Source organism: Oryza sativa, chromosome 12 (genome assembly GCF_034140825.1).
Source record: "Oryza sativa Japonica Group chromosome 12, ASM3414082v1".
Taxonomy (NCBI): domain Eukaryota; kingdom Viridiplantae; phylum Streptophyta; class Magnoliopsida; order Poales; family Poaceae; genus Oryza; species Oryza sativa.
In genome coordinates this window covers 19,973,627-19,997,984 of record NC_089046.1, presented here as the reverse complement: position 1 = coordinate 19,997,984, position 24,358 = coordinate 19,973,627, and the positions used below count along the sequence as shown (strand labels likewise).

Below are 24,358 nucleotides of genomic sequence, written 5' to 3'. Positions count from 1 at the left end.
CCTTTACTATGGCCAATATTTCTTTTTTGATGGTTGAATAATTTTTTTGAGCTTCATTCCAGGTCCCAGAGGTGAACCTGACCAGCTGCTCTTTGGAATCCTTTTTTTGTTTAAGAATTCCTCCATAACCCTGATCTGAGGCATCTGATTCGATAATTTTGAAGGCATCTTGATCTAGAATATAAAGACAGGGCAAGGTTTTGACCTTACCTTTGATCTTTTTAACAGCTTGAGTATGGTTAGCTGTCCAAGCTGGAGGCTTTTTCTTTAACCTCTCGGTTAAAATCTTTCTGTCTTTTGCAAGATCTTTATAAAAATCGGAGACATAGTTTAAACACCCTAGAAATCTTTGCAACTGTGTTTTATCTTTTATCTCATCCGGAAATTTTTCTGCAAATTCTATTACTCTTGCTACTGGTTGGACTTGATCATATTGAATTTTATAACCGAGAAACTGAACATTAGTTTGGAAAAGTTTCATTTTCTTAGCAGAGACTACTAAACCGTTTTGAACTATAATTTTATAAAACATATTAAGGTGTTTCCAATGTTGGTCAACATCTTGGGAAAATATTAAAACATCATCTATATAAACTATAATGAAGGATGTAAAGGGAAGGAAAATCTCATTCATTATTTTTTGGAACTCAGAAGGAGCATTTTTTAAACCAAACGGCATTACGTTCCACTCATAATGACCAAAAGGAGTAGTAAAGGCAGTTTTATATCTATCTTCTTCTTTTATTTGGATTTGCCAAAACCCAGACTTCATATCAAATTTAGAATATATCTTTGAACCCTGAATCCTTCGTATTAAGTCATGCTTATAAGGTATTGGATACCTTATCCATTGTAGAACTTTATTGAGAGGTTTGTAATTGATAACTAGCCGAGGAACTCCTCGTTCTTTTTCAGCAGCATTTTCTACATAGAAGGCTGCACAACTCCAAGGAGAGGAACTTTTCCTTATTAAGCCTTTGTCTAGCAAGTTTTTTATTTCTTGCTTGCAAATTTCTAAAAGTCGACTATTCATCTGAATGGGCCTTGCTTTAGTGGGAATCTTATCTTCATTAAAATTAGAGACATAAGGAAGACCTACAACATGCTTTTTCCTATGCCAAAAAGCTGATGGGAAATCAGAACATATCTCTTTTATGAACCTTTTTTCTAACAGTATAATTTTTTCTTGAAACCTTGGATCATTAAGGGTTTGGGAAATCCTAGCATTTTTTATTTCAGAAGATATGTCACTCACAAATTGCTCTTTTTGTGTGATGATCTCCTTTAAATAGTTTAACATGGTTTGCTCGGGTTTAGAAGAAAATTTTAACTTAACATTTTTGTCTCTGATTCTAAACTGGATACCTTTTTCAGTAACAATAAAGGGTTTTATTAGGGATAAGAATGGCGTTCCCAAAATAACTCCTTGCTTTAGTTTTTTTATAAGCAAAAAGGAAGTTTTAATGCAGACTCCATTTATGCAAACATGAATAGAAGGGATTTTGTAATTGACTTTTAGTAAATTTCCATCTGCAGCATGAATTTTATGGGAGGATTTTTCAAAGTATTTGAATGGAATAATACCTTCACGAATGCAGTTCACATCAGCTCCTGAATCAATTAAAGTCTTATAACTGAATTGGAATCCATCATTGAGTTTGTACCTTACTTCTGCATACCATTTCTGCTTAACATAACTGTTGATGGGGTTGACAACCTCTTCATCTTGGCCCATGCAACTATTATTTTGTAATTCTAGACTTCGAATTTTTCCCTTTAAGTCTCTCAATTCCTTTTTAGTATAATTTTGTTCTTGGAAGAGGTCATTAATTTTAAGTTTTCTTTTGGTCCTTTCTTCCTCAGGATTAATAGTGCCAAATTGATTTATATCAGAAATAACAAATATGCTTCCAAAAAGATCTTGCTTATGGACTAAGATTTTATTACTTGCGCATAGGGCTTTAGCCGAGATTTGGTTTTGAGATTTTCTTTTAAAGGAGTTTTCGGTTTGAGAATGGTAACAAAGTGTTTTATTTGGATTGGGTTGGATATAGATCTTGGAGAAGAGAACATTATGGAACAATCTGAATTTTGATCTGGTAATTCCTTTAGGATCATTGATTATGTTGTAGAAAGAGGTATCGATGATTCTGGTAATATAACTCTCGAAGTTTCTGTTTACCAAAGAGTCGATTTTGTTATTCAAGGAAGAAACTTCTTTTTGGAGCATCAATTTATTGTAAGATGACGCTTGAATTTTTGTCAAGGAATTAGACATCTGGTCATTAGTATCAAAGAATTTGACTACCTTATCTTTGGGAGTGGCAGTTGGAATAATTATAGTTGTAATAGGATAAGAATAAGGCAAAAGATAAGTTTCAGATTGAGGTCTAGATTCCTCAAATTGAGAGTGGGAAGAAGGCTCTTCATGACTTCTTAGAATAATGGGTTCCATAGGAATTGTTTTGGAATCTTGTTGTTCAGGGGATAGATCTTGAGTTTTCTGTTGTTCTACTAAATATCCTAGGAATTTATTCTCTATGGATTTCTCATAAGTGCTTTCTGGAAAACAATTTTTTCCTATGATATCCTGAGATTGTTGAGTAAGTTTAAAAGGAGAATAAGTAATATGCGTTTCACTGGTTGTCCCACAATCTGAAAAGACCTTAATTACTGACTTGTCATGTTCTTGTTTTCTCTCTTCATTACATACCTCCTTTCCTTTCTTCTGGGTCCTAAAAAATTCTTCAAAATGTATAATCTGGCTATTCTCATACCAATCAAAGAAGAAAATATTCCTCCTCTGTTCTCTCATTTCATTATGCCAAACTTCTCTTATCTTCATTCTGAATGATTCATCAACCTCTTCAAGATATCTTTTAGTTTTAGTTCTATTTTTAGGGAGTCTTATTTCTCTCCTAAGCAATTCTTTGTCAATTTCAAATTCATCTTCTTCTATAGCAATAACAAAGCCAACATCAAGCTCGATAACATTGATATCGAAGTCTGAGATTGAAGGTTCGTCGGAGTTGTCTTCATAGGTAGCATAGACAACATTTTAAGGTTTTGTCCTAGGCCTAGAATCTAGACTGACAGAAGGTCTAGACTGGAGAAAGGCTTTTTGTTTTGAAGCAAATGTTATCTCAACATCTCCGTCTGGTGTTTCAATCAAGGATTCGACTTCCGACTGATCCATAGACTTAGGTTCAACAGCTTGAGATAAAACCCATTTCTCAGGCAGGGTGATCTCATCCCATTTCAGGGTTTTGGGGATAGTATGTCTGTTATTAGGATTGGTTTGAAGGAGAGTGGTTAGGCCTTTTGGTGTATAATGTTTGGCACAAGGTGCTAAAGTTGTCATGGCTTTGTAGTAAACTCTGTAGGTAACGGAGATGTTTTCACTCCCTGGTTCTAGATCATAACCAGATGTTTGTAAGTTGAGAGTGAGAACTTTATGGATATTTTTGTCTGAGAGAGATACAGAAAAATCGGGAAAGGTATTAAAATAAACAGGACCATTACTAAGGCTGGCTTCCACCATGCCAAGTAAGGAATCTTTGAACCTTTTATTTCTGCAATCTCTTAGACAAGCCAGAACAGAGACGTTCAAACCCTTTCTAGTCAAGGATCTGATAGCAACTTGTATAAGACCAAAGTGAAGGTAGTGATATTGATGTTTAGCTCTTATAGAATTGATTTCTCTTTCTGAAAGAAGATGCAGGGTTTCATGCAAAGAACTAATTGGAATAGTTTTTTCGATTGTTTTAATATAGTAGTTACTAAGTAACGAAAAAGTACCTACATGATATATTTCCTTAATATTAACCTTAGGGATCTTCCAGTTGGAAATACTTTTCTCAATATCCTCAAAAGATATAGATGAAGCATTCTTTATCGACATAGTGCCAACAGACTTCTCGCTACTGCACGAGGCTACAGATTGATCAGTGGCTCTTCGTGATCTAACCAACCAAGACATCTTATACGAAAGATAGGAAGATAGGTAGGTAGTTACCAGTCAACGGCGGGGAAATCTCCCACAATTATGATCAACCTATTTGGATATGATGTATTCCAGTCAACGGCAGGGAATATTTCCCACAATTAAGTTCAACCTTTGCCTTTGATAAGTGCCCAGTCAACGAATTATGCCGACAAACGCCTTCTGCGGCTCAACAAGGCAACGCGACTTCGGGCAACCGATCAAAGATTCGGGAACTCCGCGACTTCAGAACACAACCACACCGTTCGGGATCACCGCGACTTCAGCACGCCACCCGACCCCTCTCCCCCCCTTTCGGAGAGGGATACACTGAAGAAAATCTCATGTGCCGCTAGGAATGTTGCTTTCGCACATATTTTGCTCGTACATCAATAGATGTAGCAAAAAATTGTTTACTTAGCTCGTCAACATTCTGCAAGTGCATTTGTTTATAAAAATAAATAACTATATTATAAAATAAAATATAATATTCTAAATGCCCAATGCTAGTCAGAATGACCTTAAAAGACGGCAAATGAAGTGCTCCATTATTCCCGGATCGCATGAAAAGATATACGAGACAACCCGACAAATTCCTATGAAATTTGAATAGTTAGGTACCATGCGTCAGACAAATAAATTTATTGGATCAAACAAGTTTTTAGAAGAAAACTTACGAGTCAGCCACCGGATTTGTGACATATATATATGGCGCCACATGTCGATATCCTCAGTCCACCTAGAGCCAGGACATGCCACAAGCATGGCTCTGTTGAAGTAGTCGGTATCTTTTAATAATTTTTTGGTATATCTCATAGTTGGGTTGTTCTCATACATTGGATTTAGTGGATTAGGGTCTAGAAGATAGTGTTATGCTTTCTTGGTCCAGTATGACCAAGATATATTGGTATAAGAATATGGAAAAAGTCAACCGTCAAAATAATATAAAAAAAACACATTCATATAAGAACAAAGGATAGCCAGCGTACCGATTTGTATTTTGCAACTTCATAATGGATTTTCGACCAACTACCAACCGACCCCGCAAGATATATATCCTTATGGAACATCGGACTTAAACCAAATCTAGTATCAGTCTATATGTACAATAAATGTTTAAAACATGAGCAAAAGAATTAATATTGGGTAGATTATAAAAACTTACCTAAAATTGTAAGTCCAGGCAAGATTATACAGTAAACCATAAACACATGTCAAATGATTTAGAGATGGAGAAGTATCAGGATCTGTCTGAAAAATGAATAGTAAAGAAAGAAGCAGACAAGCTTCTCCGAAGGAACTTTAACTTGCTTGGCTCATTTCTTTATTCATCGGTAGTATAGTACTTCAGTACACCAACCAGAGTTCCACACAAAGAGGTTGCATATCTAATTATCTATCATCGATGCGCCGCCAAGCCATCTGCTCATCACGATTTACGGCCTACACTAAACTGAACCCAAACTGCCTTAAACATTAAATTGAAGTGTTAAATAAATCACATAGTTATGGTTTTTCAGCGTTAAATAAAGCATTATTACATTCCAGTGCACTTATAGGCACACAAAGCACAAAGCATTCAAAATTGTCTTAAAACTAAGCATGCTTAATATTTTTGTTGAACGAAGACTTTGAATCCAGAACTTCGGCAATGTGAACCCATCTTGTTACATGATATCGGTCGACAAAACTGAGGTTGACTTCTCCGTTGACCACAAACCACCGAAAGTCTGTATTTTCACATATATAGTTATTACTTAGTTCATCTAAACATATATTGACCAGTGGAAACAACAAGCTTTATAGAGATACTCACTATGTAATTCATTCAGAGCATGAAAACTTGGATTGAAATGAAATTGGCTATGATCCGAAGACTCCAAGCACCCTGCTTTCATCCAGAAGTAATTATACGGGTAGTTCAATTCAACAAGTATATAGCACATATGTAGCAACACTTTCTCTAATACACTTACAATACGTGCGGTCCAATTGCAGCATAGTTCCCACAACAACGTGATTATTAGCAAATGTTGAAGCCCATTGCAGCACGTGAGTGGTCAGATGGTTAGCGTAAACTCCAATAACCACAAGCTGACACCTTCAAATATAAACAATGCATACATATAATTACTATTTACGTAAGAATAAGTTAAGGGTTGATTTTGTTTATGTATAAATACATACCTCGTGTCCACGAGGGTGACCTCTTTGTAGAGGCGATTAGAAACGCATTGAAGTGGACCTAGATACACAATAACACCAGCAATGTCTAAAAAAAAAGGTGTCAGCCAACATATTGCTAATAACACAATTTGTCATTTTTTTCCCATAATATAAAGATGAAAATTTTTAAAACTTACCCACAAACATCTTATTGTAATATGCTGACAACTCACCAAATTCCGTGAGTTGTTTAGGGTAGATAGGAAATTGCAGCGGTTGGTTATAGGACTCAACTATAGTATTTCTAGTGAAGAAGCATTCATATTGTCTTTTTATAGCTCGAAAATTTAATTTCCAATAATTAGGCTGGAAATATACACCATATATGGTGTAGTTCCGTCCTACAATCAAAATATTTTGAAACCTTGTAGCCAGCTCACCGCTTACAACTGCTTCCATTTTCGAGCCCTACAATTGTAGAAACCATATTGCATATTTAGTCGACGGTAGTATTTAATTTAATTTTGTTTATATTTTGTCCACATTAAAAACAAAAAAAGGAACTTACAGTAGCATTCATCAAAATGAATCATTGCCTATCACCATGAGCCTCTGAATGGAACTTGGCATCTACCATTACAATAACACTAAACGCTCTATTGACCATGCAATCTTCAAACTCTACATTGTCAAAGTGCTTGAACCTACAGACAAGCAGTCAATCACACGAAAGTATAAATTTATTACTTTAAGTTTAATCAATTCAATCAACAACTTACCTATGCACAACGGGTCTTGGGGACACAGCGGGTATTGCACGAACAGGTTGTGCATGTGTTCTCTTCCTGTTCAGATTCATTGGGGCATTTCTATGCGAAAACAATTTCAAATGCAGCGAGAACAATTACTACAATATGATCAAGAATATAAACACCCATCTGTAAATTCACATTGTTAGACACTACACTTCTGATTGGATTCTAAATTTTGATTGTCTAATACTCACTATCTGTAATACTCACAAAAGCAATGTCACAACCTTTTCCCAGCTAATATAAAACAGAAACATGGTCCCACCTTAAAAAAAAACAGAAACACGGTTGTCCAAAGATATAAAATACAGATAGAGCAATTCACGTAGCATCCATTTATCAGATGCTAATATTTTAACAGTTTACGCACTGTTCATGGCAAAGATACACACTGTTTATCGTTTGAGTCTATCAGAGATGTTATACACAACTGAATGAAATAGACACAAGAGAACGTTTCCATCACTAACCTTGTTTGGTCGCAGAGAGCATGACGATCCTGAGCGACGGTTTAATTTTGCTTCGTACTAATTTCAGCATTGTTTCTACCTAACTGAAATAAACCAAATCAGCTAGATCTTATTAAAAACAAAAACATCAGACCGCCTAAATACAGTAAATTATTATAGACAGATAATGAGAAAACATTATGTTGATATTGGTCAGTTATGTTAAAACCTGATTTGGAATTAAGCAAAAAAGGAATTCATAGAGTGCGTGGAAGAAAAACCAATCAAATGAGTGTACCAGGATGGGGATTGGGCTCACACCTTAGGTCCGCAGCCTAGATCGAGCACTGGAGCAACGTCTCTGCGTTCGTTCACCCCATCAGCCGACGCGGAAGAGATCAGTGCGGTGCAAGCCGCCGAGGCCCCCATTCGTGCATATGTAGAGATACATTCAGAGAAGAAAGAAAGTGTGGTAATTGGAAAGCGAGATTAGGGGATGAGCGCAATCAGGGGATTTCGAGTGCGATTAAGAGATTAGGAGCGCATGGTATTTACACTAATCAGACTCCCGTTAGTGGACCCGCCACCAAGGCCTGTGACAAAAGTTTCCTTGTCCAAAAGGTAAAATTTTCTACAAAATACTCAAAAAATGTGTAATTGGCTGGGAGACACCGCAAAAACGTGACATAGCTGATGGACACTCCAATAATTGTTTAATTGGCTGTAGGACACCGGAAGCAATATTTTATAATTTTCGAGTCAAAATAGAGGATATTTTTTTTCCAAATGACGAGATTGCCCCTGCCATGAGCGCCGCCGCCGGCCCTGCGCGTGGCTACTTCCTGCCGCGCTCCACGTCGTCGCCGTGGCCGCCGCCGGCCCCGCGCGCGGCCCAGCTCGAGGCAATGGGCGTCGATGGCGCAGACGGAGGCTCGCCTTGGCGACGAGCTGCGCGACGGCGAGGCCAGCGGGGCCGCCGCCGACGACGGGGTGGGCCGCGCGACCAACGAGACTGCGAGACGCGTCTGCCTCTGCTCCTTGCCGTGCATCGTCGGCCCAATCAAGTGGTGGAGCGGCGTCGGCGTCGGCGCACGACGCTTCACGGAGCACGCGCAGCTCATGGCCGCTCTCGGCAGCGACGACCGTGACAACAACACGGTGGACATGCTTTCCTGGACAAGAGCGTCCCACGCCACCACCGCCGTGTCTTCCATGGGCGCCGGCGACGAGCAGAAGGACCTCGAGCTGCGTCTGTAGATCGATTACCGTACATTTCCATGAATTCATCTTCTAGCTATCATCTGCCATGTTTGTATTAGTGCATCTTTAAGCGTACGTACGTATTAATCTTTACAAGTACGTCTCCTGTCTTCTTCTTCTGAATATATAATTTTCTTTCCACGTTGGGCAATCTCGTCATTTGGAAAAAAATATCCCCTCTTTTGATCCGGAAATTATAAAATATTGCCTCCGGTGTCCTACAGCCAATTACACAATTTTTGGAGTGTCCATCAGCTGTGTCATGTTTTTGCGGTGTCTCTTAGCCAATTACATTTTTTTTCCTCTAGCAAATTTTGCCTGTACCAAAAATCGCACAAAATATGCCATGTAAAAATTAGGGCCTGATTTGAAGGAAAATCGTGTTACCGGTGGTGGGGCCGCTAGCCAGGATGCCGCCGCCATGGGAGCCGATCGCCAGGACGCCGCCACCATGGGAGCTGACCGCCAGGACGCCGCCGCCATGGGAGCCGACCGCCAGGACACCGCCATGGGAGATGGGATCCGCCTGATGTGGGCAGCAGCACCTCGCCGTCGGAGAAGGGGAGAGAGACTAAGAAGACGATGAAAAGAACGGTAATATCGCTTCGCTTCCTCCGTGCACGACGGGAAGACGACGGAGGACGGGCTCGCCCTTAACGGGCGTTTACCCCATCGCCAGCCACCGGCGAGGCGTTCCTCCTCGCAGGCGGATTATTTTCCTCCCGCAGGCGCAGACCGGCGACGCGGAGGCGAGGGATTCGGGTGGAGGGCGCGGTAGGAGGGGAGGCGGCGCTTGATCGTGACGCGGAGGGGAGGGATGCGGAGGAGGCGCGGCGAATGCGGAAGAGAGGGAGATGCGGGAGAGGATGCGCGATCGCGCCGATACGGAGGAGGCGCGGCGATTGCGTCAATTGCGGCAGAGAGAGAGAGGGGGGTGCGGGAGAGGATGAGGAGCGACACGCGCGCATCTGGGACGTCCGATCTTAACTCATCAGATGATTTTTGCACCGTTAGATGTGTGATATGATGAATGATGAATGAATAAAATCATTTGTTCAAATATAATGTAGATAACGTTATTTCATGTTTGATCATTCATCATATTAAAAAAATGAACATATAAGTATTATTTATTTGTTGATGGCAAGACTGGTAAATGGCTAATATGGTATCTAAAGTTTCGCTCCGGAATCAATTTAGTCTTGTCCAAATAAATCCTTGAGATTTCTTATTTATTTTTACATAGCCCCTTGGATCCACCCAAAATGCCATAAGGATATGCCACGCCATCCTCACATGCAAGCCTTGACATGGCATGACTGTATGGTATTTTTTTTAGTCCTAGGATTTTGTTAGGCAAATAATAAATCTCGAGGATTTGTTTGGATAATCGGAAACATTAGGACTAAATTGATATGGGGTGAAATTTGAAGGACCATGTTGGCTTTTAGTATTTTTATTCTAACTAACACAAATACCCGTGTGTTGTAATAAGTGAAGACAATTTTCACGTCCGATAAAAACTCTGTCCATTTAAACGACAAACCGAAACAAGACAAACAAAACAATAGCAAAACAAAGTCAGCAAATTATATATATCATTGAACCTGATTGTGCTTGTTTCATGCATCATCACACGAAGAATCCCTTATATACACATTTCCATAGCCTCGTAAATTGATCGTGTGGCTATTTCATAAGTTAACGCATATGAATTTTGCTATACCTCATGGACCAAAGATTAAAATTTTAATTATCCAATTAGTAAAAAAAAATTAACTGTAGATGGAAAGCATTTGTAAAGTAACAAACTTGCCATATACACACCTAAAACAATGATAATTTCAAAAGGAAATATTTATGATGATAGAAATTTGGAAGATAAAAAAGGAGGAAAAAAGAGAAAAGGAGGAGAAAAGAGAGGAGATTGGAAGGAGTGGGAGAGGATAAGGATTATCGGGAGAAAAAAAAAGAGAAAAGTAAAAAAAAGGAGAAAAAATAGACACTAATCAAGGGAGGGGCTCGTGCGACGCCGAGTGGAGGCACGTAGGATGGGGTGGGTCAGTTGGGTTGGGTTGGGAGAAAGATGGTTAGACTGGGATAGGGTGTACAATAGTTATTCTAAACTTACGTCGAATTGGATATGGACGTCATATAATCAACTCAAACACAGATGATATATAGGACTCAAACGAAAATATATTTAATTTTTATAATAGTAGAGATAATACCACATGCATACTACTAAATATATATATTTTAGCTTAATTATTACAAGTTACAAGTTTCATTAATTTGTTTAGCTTTGGAGATACTCCAGCTAGTACCAACACATAGCGATGGAGATAGGCAGGTAGCTGCCATTTGCTATCAATCATTTTCCCATTGATTTTCAGTGACCGACCGGGACAAGGAACCGCGATGGTGCCAAGCCCAGTGCCACATAGCTGCTCCCAGGGTTTTACAAAAACCATTGAGAACTGTGTTTTCGCTAAGGCTAGCTTGATATCCAAAACACTCAGTCAAACGCAAAAGAATCCAAGCTGAATTTTGAATTTCTAACAAAATTTAGTCAGATTCCATGGTAGTCAAATGGTTTTCAAACAGTTTTCACGAAAACCAGATGTACCGCCAAGGAACGGCTCTTAAAGGTGGTTCGGTTTTGCAAACCATGACCACTTTCTCGTCTGGGAGGTGGCTCCACCGCTAGGGGCAGTGAAAAAGATACCGACCATTGATCACCTCGCTTCATCACATTTTCGGTGCATCTCATCCTCGGCTACATCCGTACTTTGATTCTCTTATGGATGAGATTATTGAGATGACATCTCCCTCGTGTGGTCCTGTGGTCCATATATATTGAACGAATTTCATATGAAAATTTGCTTGAGCATCCATTACAAATGCAATCTTGCAAGGCTTCTAGAGTAAGCAGGTCAATTCTCAGGAAGTTCACAAAGATTTTTCACGCTAAACAGTTCGATTCCGGCGTTCTAAACTTGACATTAGACTTTTTAACTCCTGAGTTCACCTACTTTTCCTGATTCATTTGAAGCCAAAATTCCTTTCTTTCACTTTGAAAGTTAGTCCCAACAGTATACTCTACACCCTTGTTTCTAATAAATGAGTAAAATTCTTACAACTTGTTTTTGGAAAAGAAAACCCTCAAATGCTTTTGGATTGATAGGCATTTTACTAAGATTTTTCTCCCATTCCGAAGGTATTATATATATTATCCTTTAACCCTACATTCCAACTCCCCCAATCAAGGCCATAAGGATGCCATGAAGTCAGCCAGAACTTCACCACAACAGAATTTCAGCTTTTCTTTAGACTTTACTATGATTTTGGGTGTTTGACTTGTTATTCTATTTCTTTGGGTGTCATACATTTTTCAAGAATAGTTAAACCTGCAAACTGATGACATACATAGTATTGGATTTAGAAAGCATACACAGTTGGGGATTAATCAATTAATCACAAACACATAGCAAAAACTTGCCCTAACGGATACAACTAAACAAGTTTAATTTCAAAACACAGACATTCAACACAAAAAAAAAGGCCAGACTACTGGCAAATCTTTCATTCCTTCATTCATTCCCCAATATTCCAGCGTAAACTTTGAACTTTGAAGCAGAATTTTTACTGCACCTGTAGTAATGTCTAGTTCATCAAAGTTTTTCTGACAAAGTAAACCATTGAGATCCTAGAGATAAAGATATTTGTACTGTAGTTTGTAAAGCAGCACATCATCCTACACCATAGCCTTCCACTGAAACCAAAAGGAGAGAACAGAAGAATCGAAGCTGATGACAACAACAATACAAGAATGTGTGCTTTATTCCATTGTCAGACCTCTCCTAGTATCACCGACCCTAGTATCAAATCTGGAGGGAAAATATTTTACTTTTTTCCCCTGCAGCAAGAAGAGACAAGAAGCAATCGAAAATGCTCCGTCTTTAGTTTTGCACCGCAGCTATATCTGCATCCTACAAGGGGAACCAGATGCTCATCCCCTCCATTATTGTGCAAAGTGATTGTTAATCATCCTGATCAGAAAGAAATGCATGGGGAAGATGGATCAGGTCAGGAAGTACCGTATGCGAAAATTCTTGACCGTACCCAGAAGCATCCAGTAAGCGAACATCTCTGCCATGAGGATATATAAAATTCTAGTCCAAGATCAGTTCAGTTAGTCACTGGAAGATGGGTAATAAACTGAATCCACCTATCAATAGAGCCGACATGTCAGTTGCTACCCATATGGAGTTCACAAGAAATTCTAAAATATCCTTCATAACTATAGCACCATTTAGCATAAAGATAGCGTAATTGCTTTATAGCTGTGTTCTTTTCTTTTTGAATATGGAAACACCTAGCACAGGTTGTGCTGTCTCATGATTCTACACGTAGCAATAGTACCACCCCAGGACTGTACTTGGCCAGAATTGACTTCAGATTCTGGGAGCATCAGTTCCACAATGTTTTTGTCCAAAGGAGTCCAATCAGGCTCAAAACCCCATTTTGGTTGCTCAACTAGAAGGCAGTGACTGCGAACAAAATAATTCGTAATCCTCCAGATAAGTACTAAACACAGTTTATCGTCAGGTTATCCTGTTCACTCACTCATAATCTACCAAGTATACAGTGTATTTGTAATTGCCCTAACTATGTTGGAAGACTGCACTAACAAAGCTAAAACTGGCATATAAATACCAGGGTTGGGGAGGTAAGGTACCAAGCAAGAAGGAACTGCCATCAGCGCATCGGCTAGTCGATACCAAGGAGGAAAGGTCTGCCAGTAGAACCTTTATTGTGTTTCTCCACCTCGCATCGATGGGCCGAAGTGCAATTGCAAAATCGGCTGGTCTGCTCCGGTAACTAGTCATCCACTCTGAACCTACAATGGCGAGCTAGCGATCAAACTTTCGATTTGGTTGATTCCATCATAATGCTCTAAAAGCATGACTGACCTCTGATGATGAAGAACATATTATGCAGTAAAATATTTTTTCACAAGCAAGACCATATCAGCTCTCTATAACAAATGTATAAAATATGCAGGGAAATCAAGAACAAACAAAGCTCTAACCTTATGAGCCGGGTGCAGCCTTCAGAAGCAAGGTCAGCGGAGACAGCATTGTGGGTGCCACACCCAAGAACAGGGATCTACTATCCCAAGGGCTTTGAGTGGGTCATGGAGGATGTCCCCAGCAGCGCGGCTTCATTCAGGCAGCTGTACTGGCTCAGGAGCGGCGACGCAGAGACGGCGAGCTCTCCCACATCAAATGATGCTGCTGCCTTTGATCACCCATTTGTGTAGAAGCATGAGAGGCTTTCCACTGGAAGAATCACTTACAGATGCAGTTGTGGAAGTTCTGACCATTTTGAAAGGTGCATGCATCCTATGAAACACTTAACAGTTGTTCTGATTCCCAGTGTGTAGGTGTGGCATCCACCGACAGATCAAGAATAAAGTTTGCCCTCCTTTTCTCCTTTGTTTTTCTCCCACTTGTTGATTAACCAACAGAAAACTCTCCCTGATTGTACCATCTGGTACATTGACACTCTGAGCTAATAATTTTAAGTTTGTAGTAACATTCACAAAAATAAAACAGCTTAAGGATTCGTTTCTCCATCTTTTGGGGAGCAACAAGCATGGAGGATTGTAACACAACCAAACGATTTCAGTTTAATTTTTCTTTAATTTTACATTTAAATTAATCTTATACCCAGTCCATTTCAACTGAAAATGGATGATCTACATATATGAACTAGAGTTACTAAACAAAAGTAACAACCAAATACTGGCAAAGTGCATTGAATCCAGAGAACATAAGTTGACAACATAGATAACAATCCTGTCCATTAACATCATTCTGATTACAACAAAAATGACAAAGCTGAGCATAAGCATCAAATGTTACCGAAGAAACATGCAGGTATGCAACTAAGGCACAATTGAGGGAAGGAAGGTAACATAGCATATGTGAATTATAAGGCACAACCATACTATCCATAAGGACGAGATTTTTCAACACGCTCTGGAGAAACAAGGCTTGATGCTTCATCTCCTTCGGTCTTCTTCTGAAACTCAATGCCCTGAAACTGGACTCTAGACGAGCGATACTGACAACCATACGCTTTGCCGAAGCCCCACCCTAGCCCAAGACCAACTCCACATCCCCCACCTTAAAAGAAGGAAGAACTTTAATTGAAACCTGAGATACTGTAGGTGATGTACAATAATAAAGTAATGTACAAGAATTAGTACCGATGCCCAAGCCAAACATATTCAGAGGCATTCCTGTTATAGAAAAACAAGAGAACACGTTATCTTCAAACCATGAACAGATGAAAACTTCAACAATGGTACTAAGGTTGATGGGACTATATCACTATGAGCAGAAGACTTAAACCATTTCTTAGCATGTAAACTCACAATAGAACATAAAATGCTCCCAATAAATTTTGCCCCATTTCCCATCATCTAAGAAAAAAAAAGATTGCCTTAAGACTGATGTCGGTTACAAAAACCTATTTCTATCTATCATCTGGGACCACAGAGACCATGTCCTCATAAACTGGTTTCAGGGTTCATAATTGCACAGATGTTCATGTCTGATGCAGCATAACAGTACACACTGATGGAGGACAAGAAGGTCTGCAAAATCTCCCAAGCCCCAAAATTTACGAGATCACCTTCCACATCCGAGGAAACCAGTTTGTATTCAATAGCAATGCCTGTGGTCTGTGACTAGGCATGGTCATGTTCCACATTGGATCAGTCAAAGAGAAAACCTACAAGTCTACAACTTAATTACCAATTCGGAAATCAACTGAAATCAATACAAAATACCTTTGGAATAATCATAAACATACGTAGTAGAACTAACATTCTATTGCGTCACCATAGTTACATTGAAAAACAGGATAACCAGTACTGAATCCAAAGAGCTACTAAAATCCTTCAAACAGTATAAATATCAACGGAGCCGCATAGAATAGAACAAATTGAAAGAGAGAATTAATCCCAACCAATATGTGACACTGCCATTGACAAACGAGGCTAGAAATGTATTAGGGGTTCATCTCAAGCAACTCAAGAGTGACATCCATTCTTCCAATCAGAACCTAACCCAAGCATGGAAAGGTTAAACCATAACACATCACATCAAGAGCTTCCTTCAACTCAATTCGACTAACTAAAATTCCCAATTCCACCACCAACTCCTACAAATTCCAATCAACGAAGATAAAACAGTCCGACGAATCCATGAAGCAAAAAAGAGTCCTCTCACCTCCGAACCCCCATCCGACGCCGAACCCGCACCCGATGCCGAACCCTGCACCCGAATCGAACCGCCAACGAGAAGGTAACACAAGGTCAGAGAAAACCCCCAAGAATCCAAACATTGCGCCACACAACGACAACAAAAACAACAGCAAGATCCGGTTTCGCAGGGCGGAGCGCTCACCCAGCCCAATCCCGGGGCCCGTGAAGTTGTTCACCACCATGGCTGGCAATCCGACGAGAAGCCGAAGGGGAAAAAGAAAGAAAGAAAAAAAAAAAGCAGCAAAGCCAAATCCTTTCGCCTCCGTGGCCATTTGGGAAGACGACGCGGTGACGTCAGCATCCTCATGGGCCGAGATGGGCCCACCCTCCATGCCCAGGCCTAGGCCCACTACCGAATCAGTGGGCTCAAAAGTGACGTCAGCATATTCATGGGCCGACAAGTGGGCCGGATGTTTAGGTGCCGCGACGTGGGCCCCATCTGTCAGCGACTCCATTCCTCCTCCTCCGGTAATCGCGGCGATTAATAATCTTACCGTTGCCTCCTGCCCTCCTTTACCCTCCCACGGCGAAGAAGCGGACAAGGTTATTCCCGGGCGCTCCTCCACCGTCCGATCGGCCACGGCAGCGAGATCGGACGGCTGACACGCGTCCACCTGGTCTACTACTACGACTACTACCTCCACCGCCTTGGCTAACCCTATCCCCAAACCCACTCGAAAACCCCGCGCCGCTGCTTTCTCCGCGTGTGCTCCGGTGATGTCGGCGACGGCGACGGCGGCGGCCATCCGCTCCGGAGAGCTACTCGCGTGCCCGATGGCTCTGCGGAGGGCGGCGGCGCCCGTGGCGGCGGCGATGTCGTTCCGGATGGGGAGAGCCGCGACCGCGAGGGCGGGGCGGTTGGCGACGAGGGTGAGGGTGAGGGTGGTGGCCGCGGCGGAGGAGGGGGCGGCGGAGGGGAAGTCGTCCGGGAAGAAGAAGAGGGCGGCGAGCGGGATCATGAAGCCGAAGCCCATCTCCGCCGAGCTGCGGGAGTTCGTCGGCGGCGCGGAGGAGCTGCCCAGGACGGAGGCGCTCAAGATCATCTGGGCGCACATCAAGGGCAACAACCTCCAGGTCTGTCACACACCCCCCACCTCTAGCTTTCCATTTTCAGGTGTAAATTTTTGTTTCGCTTTGCGTGAATTGCTCGGTAGACGGTACTATTGTACTACGGTACATTCATATGGATGCAATTTGTATGATAGCATAGAATCGCTATTTGTGGCCTTGTGGGTGGTCTTGCTTTTAATTATGCTCTAGATTCATCAATTTGTCGTCCTGGTTGCCATGCTTCGATTTCCTGGTTGAGTTGTAGCTACGAGTCTAGCTAGTGATACTGACTACTGCGGACAATGTAATGAGGCCTGTGGTCATCTATTTGCCACTTTTAGATTTGGCAATTAACTATTTGCCACACCTATCTCAATGACATGTGGGTCCACATGTGTCTATGACATGTGGGTCCAGTGGCAAATAGTTAATTGCCACATCTAAAAGTGGCATATAGTTCAATATCTCGTGGTCAGTACAGCATAATATGTTCGTCAAGAATGTCTCCCGCCATCGGTCACACTGGTGGAGGTGTGTTCAAGCCTATCACAAGACTAGAGGATATTAGGATGGATCTGACTTTTAAACTGGCTGTCTTATTTGATATGGGAATTATCCTATCCTAAAGAGTATTGAGCTTAGGCTTGAACCTGTCAATAGAAGGTCATCTATCAGTATCCTTGTCTAACTTTTTAGGTGTGGTCGGAGGGTGGCACAACTATTGAAGATAATTGGGTGGTGTACACTTGCATTGTGGCATGGCCAGCAGATTAATTATAGATATATATAAATGTCAAGATGCATTCAATCCATGTGGAAAACTGGAAACTGTAACACTTATCTATCATATGCCTAGAAAAATCTGCTAGGGTAAGTGAATTGATAAAATTATCTATCTACTAGCAAAAATGCCCGTGCGTTGCAACGGGTGAAAAATTCTAATGATAATATACGTTTTTCATGCATAATCATGTCAATGACAATGTTTGTATTTTAATGAGCGACATGTTTTTATATAAACAATGTTTTATTTTTCTTGCGCGATTTTCTCAAACCATTTTTCAAAAATGGCGCATTTCTTTCTAACAATTTTTTCCTAGCATGTTCTTTTTGTTTTTTTTACTGACGACGAAAACCATATTTTTCTCCTTTTTTTGCTTTTCTTTTCTCGTGTGTTTTTTGCATTTTTTTTCTAACAATTATTTTCTCACGCGTTTTTTGCTTGTTTTTTTAATGTTCTTTTTTGCTTTTTTTCCAATACAGGAGAATATATGACGAAATAAAAGCCGTGTAGTAGATGAAAAAAAATCGATGGATCCTATCTGGCTCAAACGTCCATCAATTTAGTGTTTTTTCTGACAGTTTTTTTGGACCAATTTGTTTTTTTAATAGACGATGTTTTTTTGCACGGTTTTTTCAAACCATTTTTTAGAAATGGCGCATTTTTTCTGATAGTTTTTTTCTCGCATGTTTTTTTTTAAAAAATTTTTATCGACGATGGAAATAATTTTTCTCGCGCGTTTTTTTATTTTTTATGGAAGATGGAAAACCTTTTTAGCGTGTTTTTTTGCACTTTTTTCTGACTTTTCTCACACGTTTCTTTGAACCGTTTTTATTTTTTCGTGCATTTTCTCTTTTTAAATAGTTAGATTAGATTAGACATAGCGAAGAGATATATACTGATTAGAAATCGGAATTTGTTTCGCCCTTTCCATTTTTTTCTCGCGCATATTTTTTATTTTATACAAACCATTTTTTTCTTCTTAGAGAATCGGACGAACTTTTTTAGATGTTTTTTCGATTTTTTTCGCCTTGATTGGAATCGGACTTTTTTTCTGGTTTTAAAGGAATCAGATCTAGCATTTTTTTCACCATTTTTTTTTGCCTTTTATAGGAATCGGATCTACGGTTTTTTTGCCACTTAGGAGAAACGAAATTTTGTTGTTGTTGTTTTTCTTTCTTTTTCTTTATTTTCTTTTTTTGTGCGGTTTTTCTTTTTCTTTTTATGCAGCTTTCTGCCTTTGTTCTTTCCCTTTTATTATTTTTTAATAAAAAAAGACCTCAAGTATCTTATTGCAAGATTATAGGGACTCAAATGCTAAAGTACAGACCCAAAAATTAAAATCATATAAAAATGGAATGCTCTCGACCAGTAGGTTCCATTTTTGCAAACATATCTATAATCCGGCACATCAATTTTATTTTTCGTTTTTAAGGGTGAATCGGATCTAGAGTCGGACTTTTTTTTTCCCTTCCTGAGAGGGAAACGGTAGGAGTCAGACTTTTTTTTTTGTTTTGACGGTTCTGAGACGTTATCGGTAGGAGTCTGACTTTTTTTATTTTTTTCGCTATTTTTTTTAAGGATGGAGGAAACATCTCTTATTTTTTAAGTAGTAGAGATGTGTTACACAATTGAATTTGTCCAGACGAATTATGATAATGCACATGCAGAAATCTAAATCTAATTTTTTTTTCACCACCATTACAACAGATATTCATATAATTAATGAAATGGCCCAAAATTAGGATTTTCTTTCATGTTTGGAATACACCTTGCATGGCAGATATGTTGCACATTGCCCAGAACTTGTTAGAAGGCCCATATCACTGGCTCAGTTGCTTGCTTGGTGCATTGGCAGATCACTAGATCAGCTGCTATAAAACAGTAACTAGAGATCACTCCATTGCACCTAGGTATTTGTGATTTTTCTATACCCTTTTGTAACTTCTACAATTCCCAGTGATGCATGTAGTCCAATTATTTCGTTTATGTCTGATGTAATGTGCACTGAAGTGAACCTAAAGTACAACAAAAGAACCATGTACCAGGATGGTAGAAAATATTATAAATGTAAAAAGTTCTCTCATGCACTTTATCTTACTCAAAAACAAAAGGAAAATGAAAATCTTGTAAAACATTTCTTGGTAAGGAATTAAGGATATGGCAGCAGTTCACATTGAGGAAGTGAGGGCCAAGAGTTCCCACTTGTTTCCATTATTTTGCATTATTATTGTGCAAACTTTACCAAAAGTTGACCCAGTCTCATCTTTGGTGTGAATTGTTATAACCACACAAACTGCCAGACATCTGCATGGACCACAAGTACAAAATACAAGTTGCTTTTGTTGTTGGTACACAAGTGAGTAATATAATCAACATGCCATGCTTTGCTAATATTAGCTTTTCCAATTGTATGGATTGCTAAAAAAGTTTGTCCTGAAGTATTTTAGTTAGTTCTTTATTAACTGTTAAAGAGTATTTATCAGCGTGGAACTGTGGACCCAAATGTGGTATATGTACTATGTATAGAGAGCTCTGAGATGATTTTAAATCATCTGATTACCAAGAACCTTACGATTATCACATACCAGTCCAGTGATTCTCTTTCTTGGATGTAAGAAAAAAAATACTGTTATACCCAATTAGATAATTACGAGGATATTTCATTCACTATCTTAGGTCTAGTTAATTTGTGTGTTCTTCCTGATTGGTCCTCATATCTATTATTGCAAAGTTAGTGCAGTTTTCTTGCCCAGAGGCCTAGTCTCCCTTACCCTTAGCAAATTTATCATATTTCTGTGTATTCAAACTTATAATAAATCATCAGTGTAGAGCACATAGAGTTTTGTAAACCTGTGAAAATTCAATTTCAAATGTGTCCTAGATGTTGAGATGCAAGAAAGGCAGCATTCATTATATACTATTGATCATGCAGTGGTAGCACCACTTCTCTTTTCTGTATCTCGACATCTAGATTTAATTTGAATTGAATCTTTTTTCTAGTTTACACAACTCTATTGTTCTAAATCCATGATCTATTTTGGATTCCTCCCTCGTCACATCATGTTAGATGGATTTGTTACATTTCTCTAAGAGGAACATTGAATTCCTGAGACAGGCAACTAGTGTTACAAAATACAGCTTTGTTGTGTCATAGAACATCTCAATGGCTTCTTATCTTTGCAATTGCAATTTGTGCCATTTTCCGTAGAGCACACATTTGCTGAATCTTTTTGCTTCTGTGACCAGGATCCGAACAACAAGAAGATAATTGTGTGTGACGAGAAACTGAAGAAGATATTTGGAGGGCGTGATCGTGTTGGATTTCTTGAAATCTCTGGGTTACTCAATCCTCATTTCCAGAAATGACAGCATTTATGTAAATCTTGCTCTTTTTGTATTAGCTGTGACTTTTATCAGTATCTTTAGCTAAACTTGATATGAATGGTGCCTTGTGCTGGTTTAAGAATGGTGAACGTGTTCTTGGAACACACATCTTCCTTTAATATTGTCATTAAATGGTTTACTGGCTTTTGGCTCTTCATCAATTATCTGTCCTTTACCTGTTGTGTTTGCATCACATTCAACTACCATATTAGACCTAAGTGATGGACGTGGGTCATCACGTTTGACCATTTGCCATATGACTAAAATGAAACTATAGATGACAGCTGAAAGCCAAGCACTTGTCTTTGATAATCAGGGCCTACAATTAAGAAAAGGTATTGTTCCTTGTCTTTGGCTTGCTAATTATTGCACTGCTGAAATGCGGACTAGCTTGCTTATCTGTTATTGCCTCAAGCTGTTCATCTGGCAGGAAAGAATATCAGAGAGTTCTTCTGCACAGGATGCTGATCTGGCTCATCAAAACCAATAGAAAGAATGTCCTCCTTCAGGTTGATGCAAGCCATGCGTCGCATTCTCAAGTTGGTTAATGTTTCTGACAAATCTGGTGCAGGACCCTGTTCATTCACTCTGTTCTGGTCCTGTGAAATATATGTCAATGCCAGACATCCTGTGCAGAATTATAGACCATTCTTTGCCTTGAACAGGTGAGCTGCTTCACATGCTCCACTTTGTGGTTCCCAGCAGTTTCCATTGCTGTATTGCGAGTATCATACCCTGCATAGTGCATACAGAGCGTGCAGAGTCTTGTTGGTTGTCAAGGCCAAGTGATCATTCTACCCTCCCAGGTTCGTGCACCCAGGTAACTTACCTAACATGCCTTTTCCAGTTTTTCCTGCAGCTGTCCATGTCATGCGATTTGTTGGCCTCATCATAATTTGTCTATGAAAAATAAATTTTCTGTGAACTATTGTTTCATCATTAACCATTCCAAAAAAAAATTAAATAAAAAAAGAGTGAATTGCACTTTAGGTCACCTTTTATAACCAAAGTTTCAGTTTGGGTCACCGTTTAACCAATGTTAGAAAACACAAAAGTAAAATTACCTAGTCCGAAGTGAAAACATTGGTTAAAATGTGCCACAAATCGAAACTTTGGTGATAAAAGGTGGCCCAAACTACAATTTACTCCTATTAATTAAAGTTACCTCATGTGGGACCCAACTTGTTAGACTTGAAATTTTAGGTAAAGTATTTTCATTTTCACTGAAATTAGTTCAGTTTCTTTGGAACACAGGTATGTCACAGGATTTTAAATGTGCATCAGCTGAGCGAATCTGTGGGAATTCCATTATTAAGACGTACGGCCACTCAAATTATTAGAACAGGGGTGAATGAATAATTGTAATCCCGAATCTATTATACTGTGGACTAAAATGGTCCTCCATTTATTTCAGTTGCGCTTGCTAATTAGTGAGCCTGATGATCAGAGCACATGTCGGTTAATATAGCGGTCGCGTAGAGACTGAACAAGGTTGCTATCACCTTTGATAGAGGCTGGGCCTTTTGAGAATGATAGTTCACTTGTTCCTATCAAATCCTTAAAACTTTAATTTTTTTTTCTTTTTCGATTTGGACTTTTGCTGCATGGCACGTAGAAATTAGAATCCCTCTGCATTGCAAGTATATATATTACTGGCATTTATTCATACAGTCCCATGCAATACAACACTCAGAGTACCTTGTACGAGTTTGATTGAAATTTATTGGAAAAGTTTGGCTGGCTAGCTATAAACATAGGACAACAGTGCACGCTTTGCATTGGTAAAACTTGAACTCATGAACCAGCTCAGAATTGGTCATTTGCTATTGGACGCCTCACCAAACCTGAGTGTAGTACCACTGTAGATTGGACGTTGTAGATGCTATATAGTACCAATGGACAACTGTAGCATGGACGTTGTGAGTGAAGCTCTTAGCCTGTACTGCGTTGGGTGTTCTAGCACTGTAGTAGTGCCCATTTATTTACATTTTTATTTTTAAAAGCAATAAGTTAGTTAAAAGTTTTTATATGGTGGAGTTAGGCCTGGTTTAGTTCCCAAATTTTTTTCTCACAAACATGTATGGAGAATTAAATATAAATAAAAACAAAAACTAATTACACAATTTACATGAAAATTGCAAGACAAATCTTTTGAGCCTAATTAGTCCATGATTAGCCATAAGTGCTACGGTAACCTACATGTGCTAATGACGGCTTAATTAGGTTCAGAAGAATCGTCTCGCGGTTTCCAGACGAGTTATGAAGATAGTTTTTTCATTCGTGTCCGAAAACTCCTTTTGATATCTGGTCAAACATTCGATGTGACATCTAAAAATTTTCTTTTCGCGAACTAAGGGCCTGTTTAGTTCGCGAAAAGAAAATTTTTGGGTGTCACATCGGACGTTTAACCGGATGTCGGAAAAGGTTTTCAGACACGAATAAAAAAACTAATTTCATAACTCGCCTAGAAACCGCGAGACGAATCTTTTGAACCTAATTAATCCGTCATTAGAACATGTGGGTTACTATAGCACTTATGGCTAATCATGGACTAATTAGACTTAAAAGATTCGTCTTACGATTTCCCCCTAACTGTGCAATTAGTTTTTTTAAAAATCTATATTTAGTACTTCATGCATGTATCCAAAGATTCGATGTGATGTTTTTGAGAAAAACTTTTTGGGAACTAAACAGGCCCTAAACAGGGCCTTAGAATAGGGAAAAAAAAACTTAAACTCAAGTGACAAAATGCCCTGAAGGCTGCGTGGAAAAGGAAGAACTTGTGAAGAGAGACAAGGAAAGGTATGAGTTGGCTGGAGATGAACGCTGGAGGGATGTCTCTTACCTTTCAACAAAACATGGAAAGGGTTAAGTCGTGTTAGTGCCCATCTAACAATCTAACATCGAATCACCTAGAGAGTTGCCTCTTACCTTTCCGAACCCTCTGTTGATATTCATAGGGTGGATTTTAATTAATTTTCAAAAGTTAAATTTTGTAGACTCTGACCAACAAATAGTTCAACGGATAGGCCATTTTAGTATATAAAAACTGCACGATAAATTCATATTTCAAGTACTTTCATATACTATTTATTTTTGGCTAAAAGTATTTTTTTTATAAGAAATCAGTGG

The 24,358-nt window shown here is 39.3% G+C and overlaps 2 protein-coding genes and 2 long non-coding RNA genes across 7 annotated transcripts; 1 reads left to right on the top strand and 3 right to left on the bottom strand.

The window, feature by feature from the left end:
* Positions 1 to 5,436: 5,436 nt before the first annotated feature.
* Positions 5,437 to 9,180, bottom strand: LOC9267745 (uncharacterized). Of its 3 annotated transcripts, XR_010738433.1 has the most exons (10): positions 9,057 to 9,180; positions 7,731 to 7,770; positions 7,431 to 7,513; positions 6,928 to 7,017; positions 6,717 to 6,852; positions 6,346 to 6,616; positions 6,170 to 6,254; positions 5,959 to 6,083; positions 5,799 to 5,870; positions 5,437 to 5,712 (listed from the first exon to the last, which is right to left on the bottom strand). It is a non-coding gene; the product is annotated as an uncharacterized lncRNA (long non-coding RNA). The 3 variants fall into 3 exon arrangements; XR_010738432.1 differs by lacking the exon at positions 9,057 to 9,180 and having other exon boundaries at positions 7,731 to 7,920; XR_010738434.1 differs by lacking the exon at positions 9,057 to 9,180 and having other exon boundaries at positions 7,431 to 7,509; positions 7,731 to 7,827.
* A 3,112-nt stretch (positions 9,181 to 12,292) lies between these two features.
* On the bottom strand, positions 12,293 to 13,952 carry LOC112937441 (uncharacterized). 2 transcript variants are annotated; one of them, XR_010738431.1, is made up of 4 exons: positions 13,765 to 13,909; positions 13,411 to 13,572; positions 12,770 to 12,900; positions 12,293 to 12,688 (listed from the first exon to the last, which is right to left on the bottom strand). It is a non-coding gene; the product is annotated as an uncharacterized lncRNA (long non-coding RNA). The 2 variants fall into 2 exon arrangements; XR_003240025.2 differs by lacking the exons at positions 12,293 to 12,688; positions 12,770 to 12,900 and having other exon boundaries at positions 13,214 to 13,572; positions 13,765 to 13,952.
* A 540-nt stretch (positions 13,953 to 14,492) lies between these two features.
* On the bottom strand, positions 14,493 to 16,250 carry LOC4352304 (protein TRIGALACTOSYLDIACYLGLYCEROL 5, chloroplastic). Its single transcript, XM_015763093.3, has 4 exons — positions 16,151 to 16,250; positions 15,974 to 16,018; positions 14,947 to 14,979; positions 14,493 to 14,863 (listed from the first exon to the last, which is right to left on the bottom strand). The coding sequence occupies exons 1-4, from the start codon at positions 16,188 to 16,190 to the stop codon at positions 14,685 to 14,687; spliced, it is 297 nt and encodes a 98-aa protein (XP_015618579.3). The 5' UTR covers positions 16,191 to 16,250; the 3' UTR covers positions 14,493 to 14,684.
* A 412-nt stretch (positions 16,251 to 16,662) lies between these two features.
* Positions 16,663 to 21,383, top strand: LOC4352303 (upstream activation factor subunit spp27). Its single transcript, XM_015763356.2, has 2 exons — positions 16,663 to 17,082; positions 21,089 to 21,383. Exons 1-2 carry the CDS (start codon positions 16,726 to 16,728, stop codon positions 21,206 to 21,208), a joined length of 477 nt encoding a protein of 158 aa, XP_015618842.1. The 5' UTR covers positions 16,663 to 16,725; the 3' UTR covers positions 21,209 to 21,383.
* Positions 21,384 to 24,358: the final 2,975 nt, after the last annotated feature.

Excerpts from the sequence above, each read along its gene's own strand:
- LOC4352303 (XM_015763356.2), top strand. The coding sequence starts at position 16,726 with ATGTCGGCGACGGCGACGGCGGCGGCCATCCGCTCCGGAGAGCTACTC. Across the intron at positions 17,083-21,088 it reads TCAAGGGCAACAACCTCCAG|GATCCGAACAACAAGAAGAT; the intron begins GTCTGTCACACA and ends TTCTGTGACCAG.
- LOC4352304 (XM_015763093.3), bottom strand. The coding sequence starts at position 16,190 with ATGGTGGTGAACAACTTCACGGGCCCCGGGATTGGGCTGG. Across the intron at positions 16,019-16,150 it reads GGGCCCCGGGATTGGGCTGG|GGTTCGGCATCGGGTGCGGG; the intron begins GTGAGCGCTCCG and ends ATTCGGGTGCAG. Across the intron at positions 14,864-14,946 it reads TATGTTTGGCTTGGGCATCG|GTGGGGGATGTGGAGTTGGT; the intron begins GTACTAATTCTT and ends CCTTCTTTTAAG.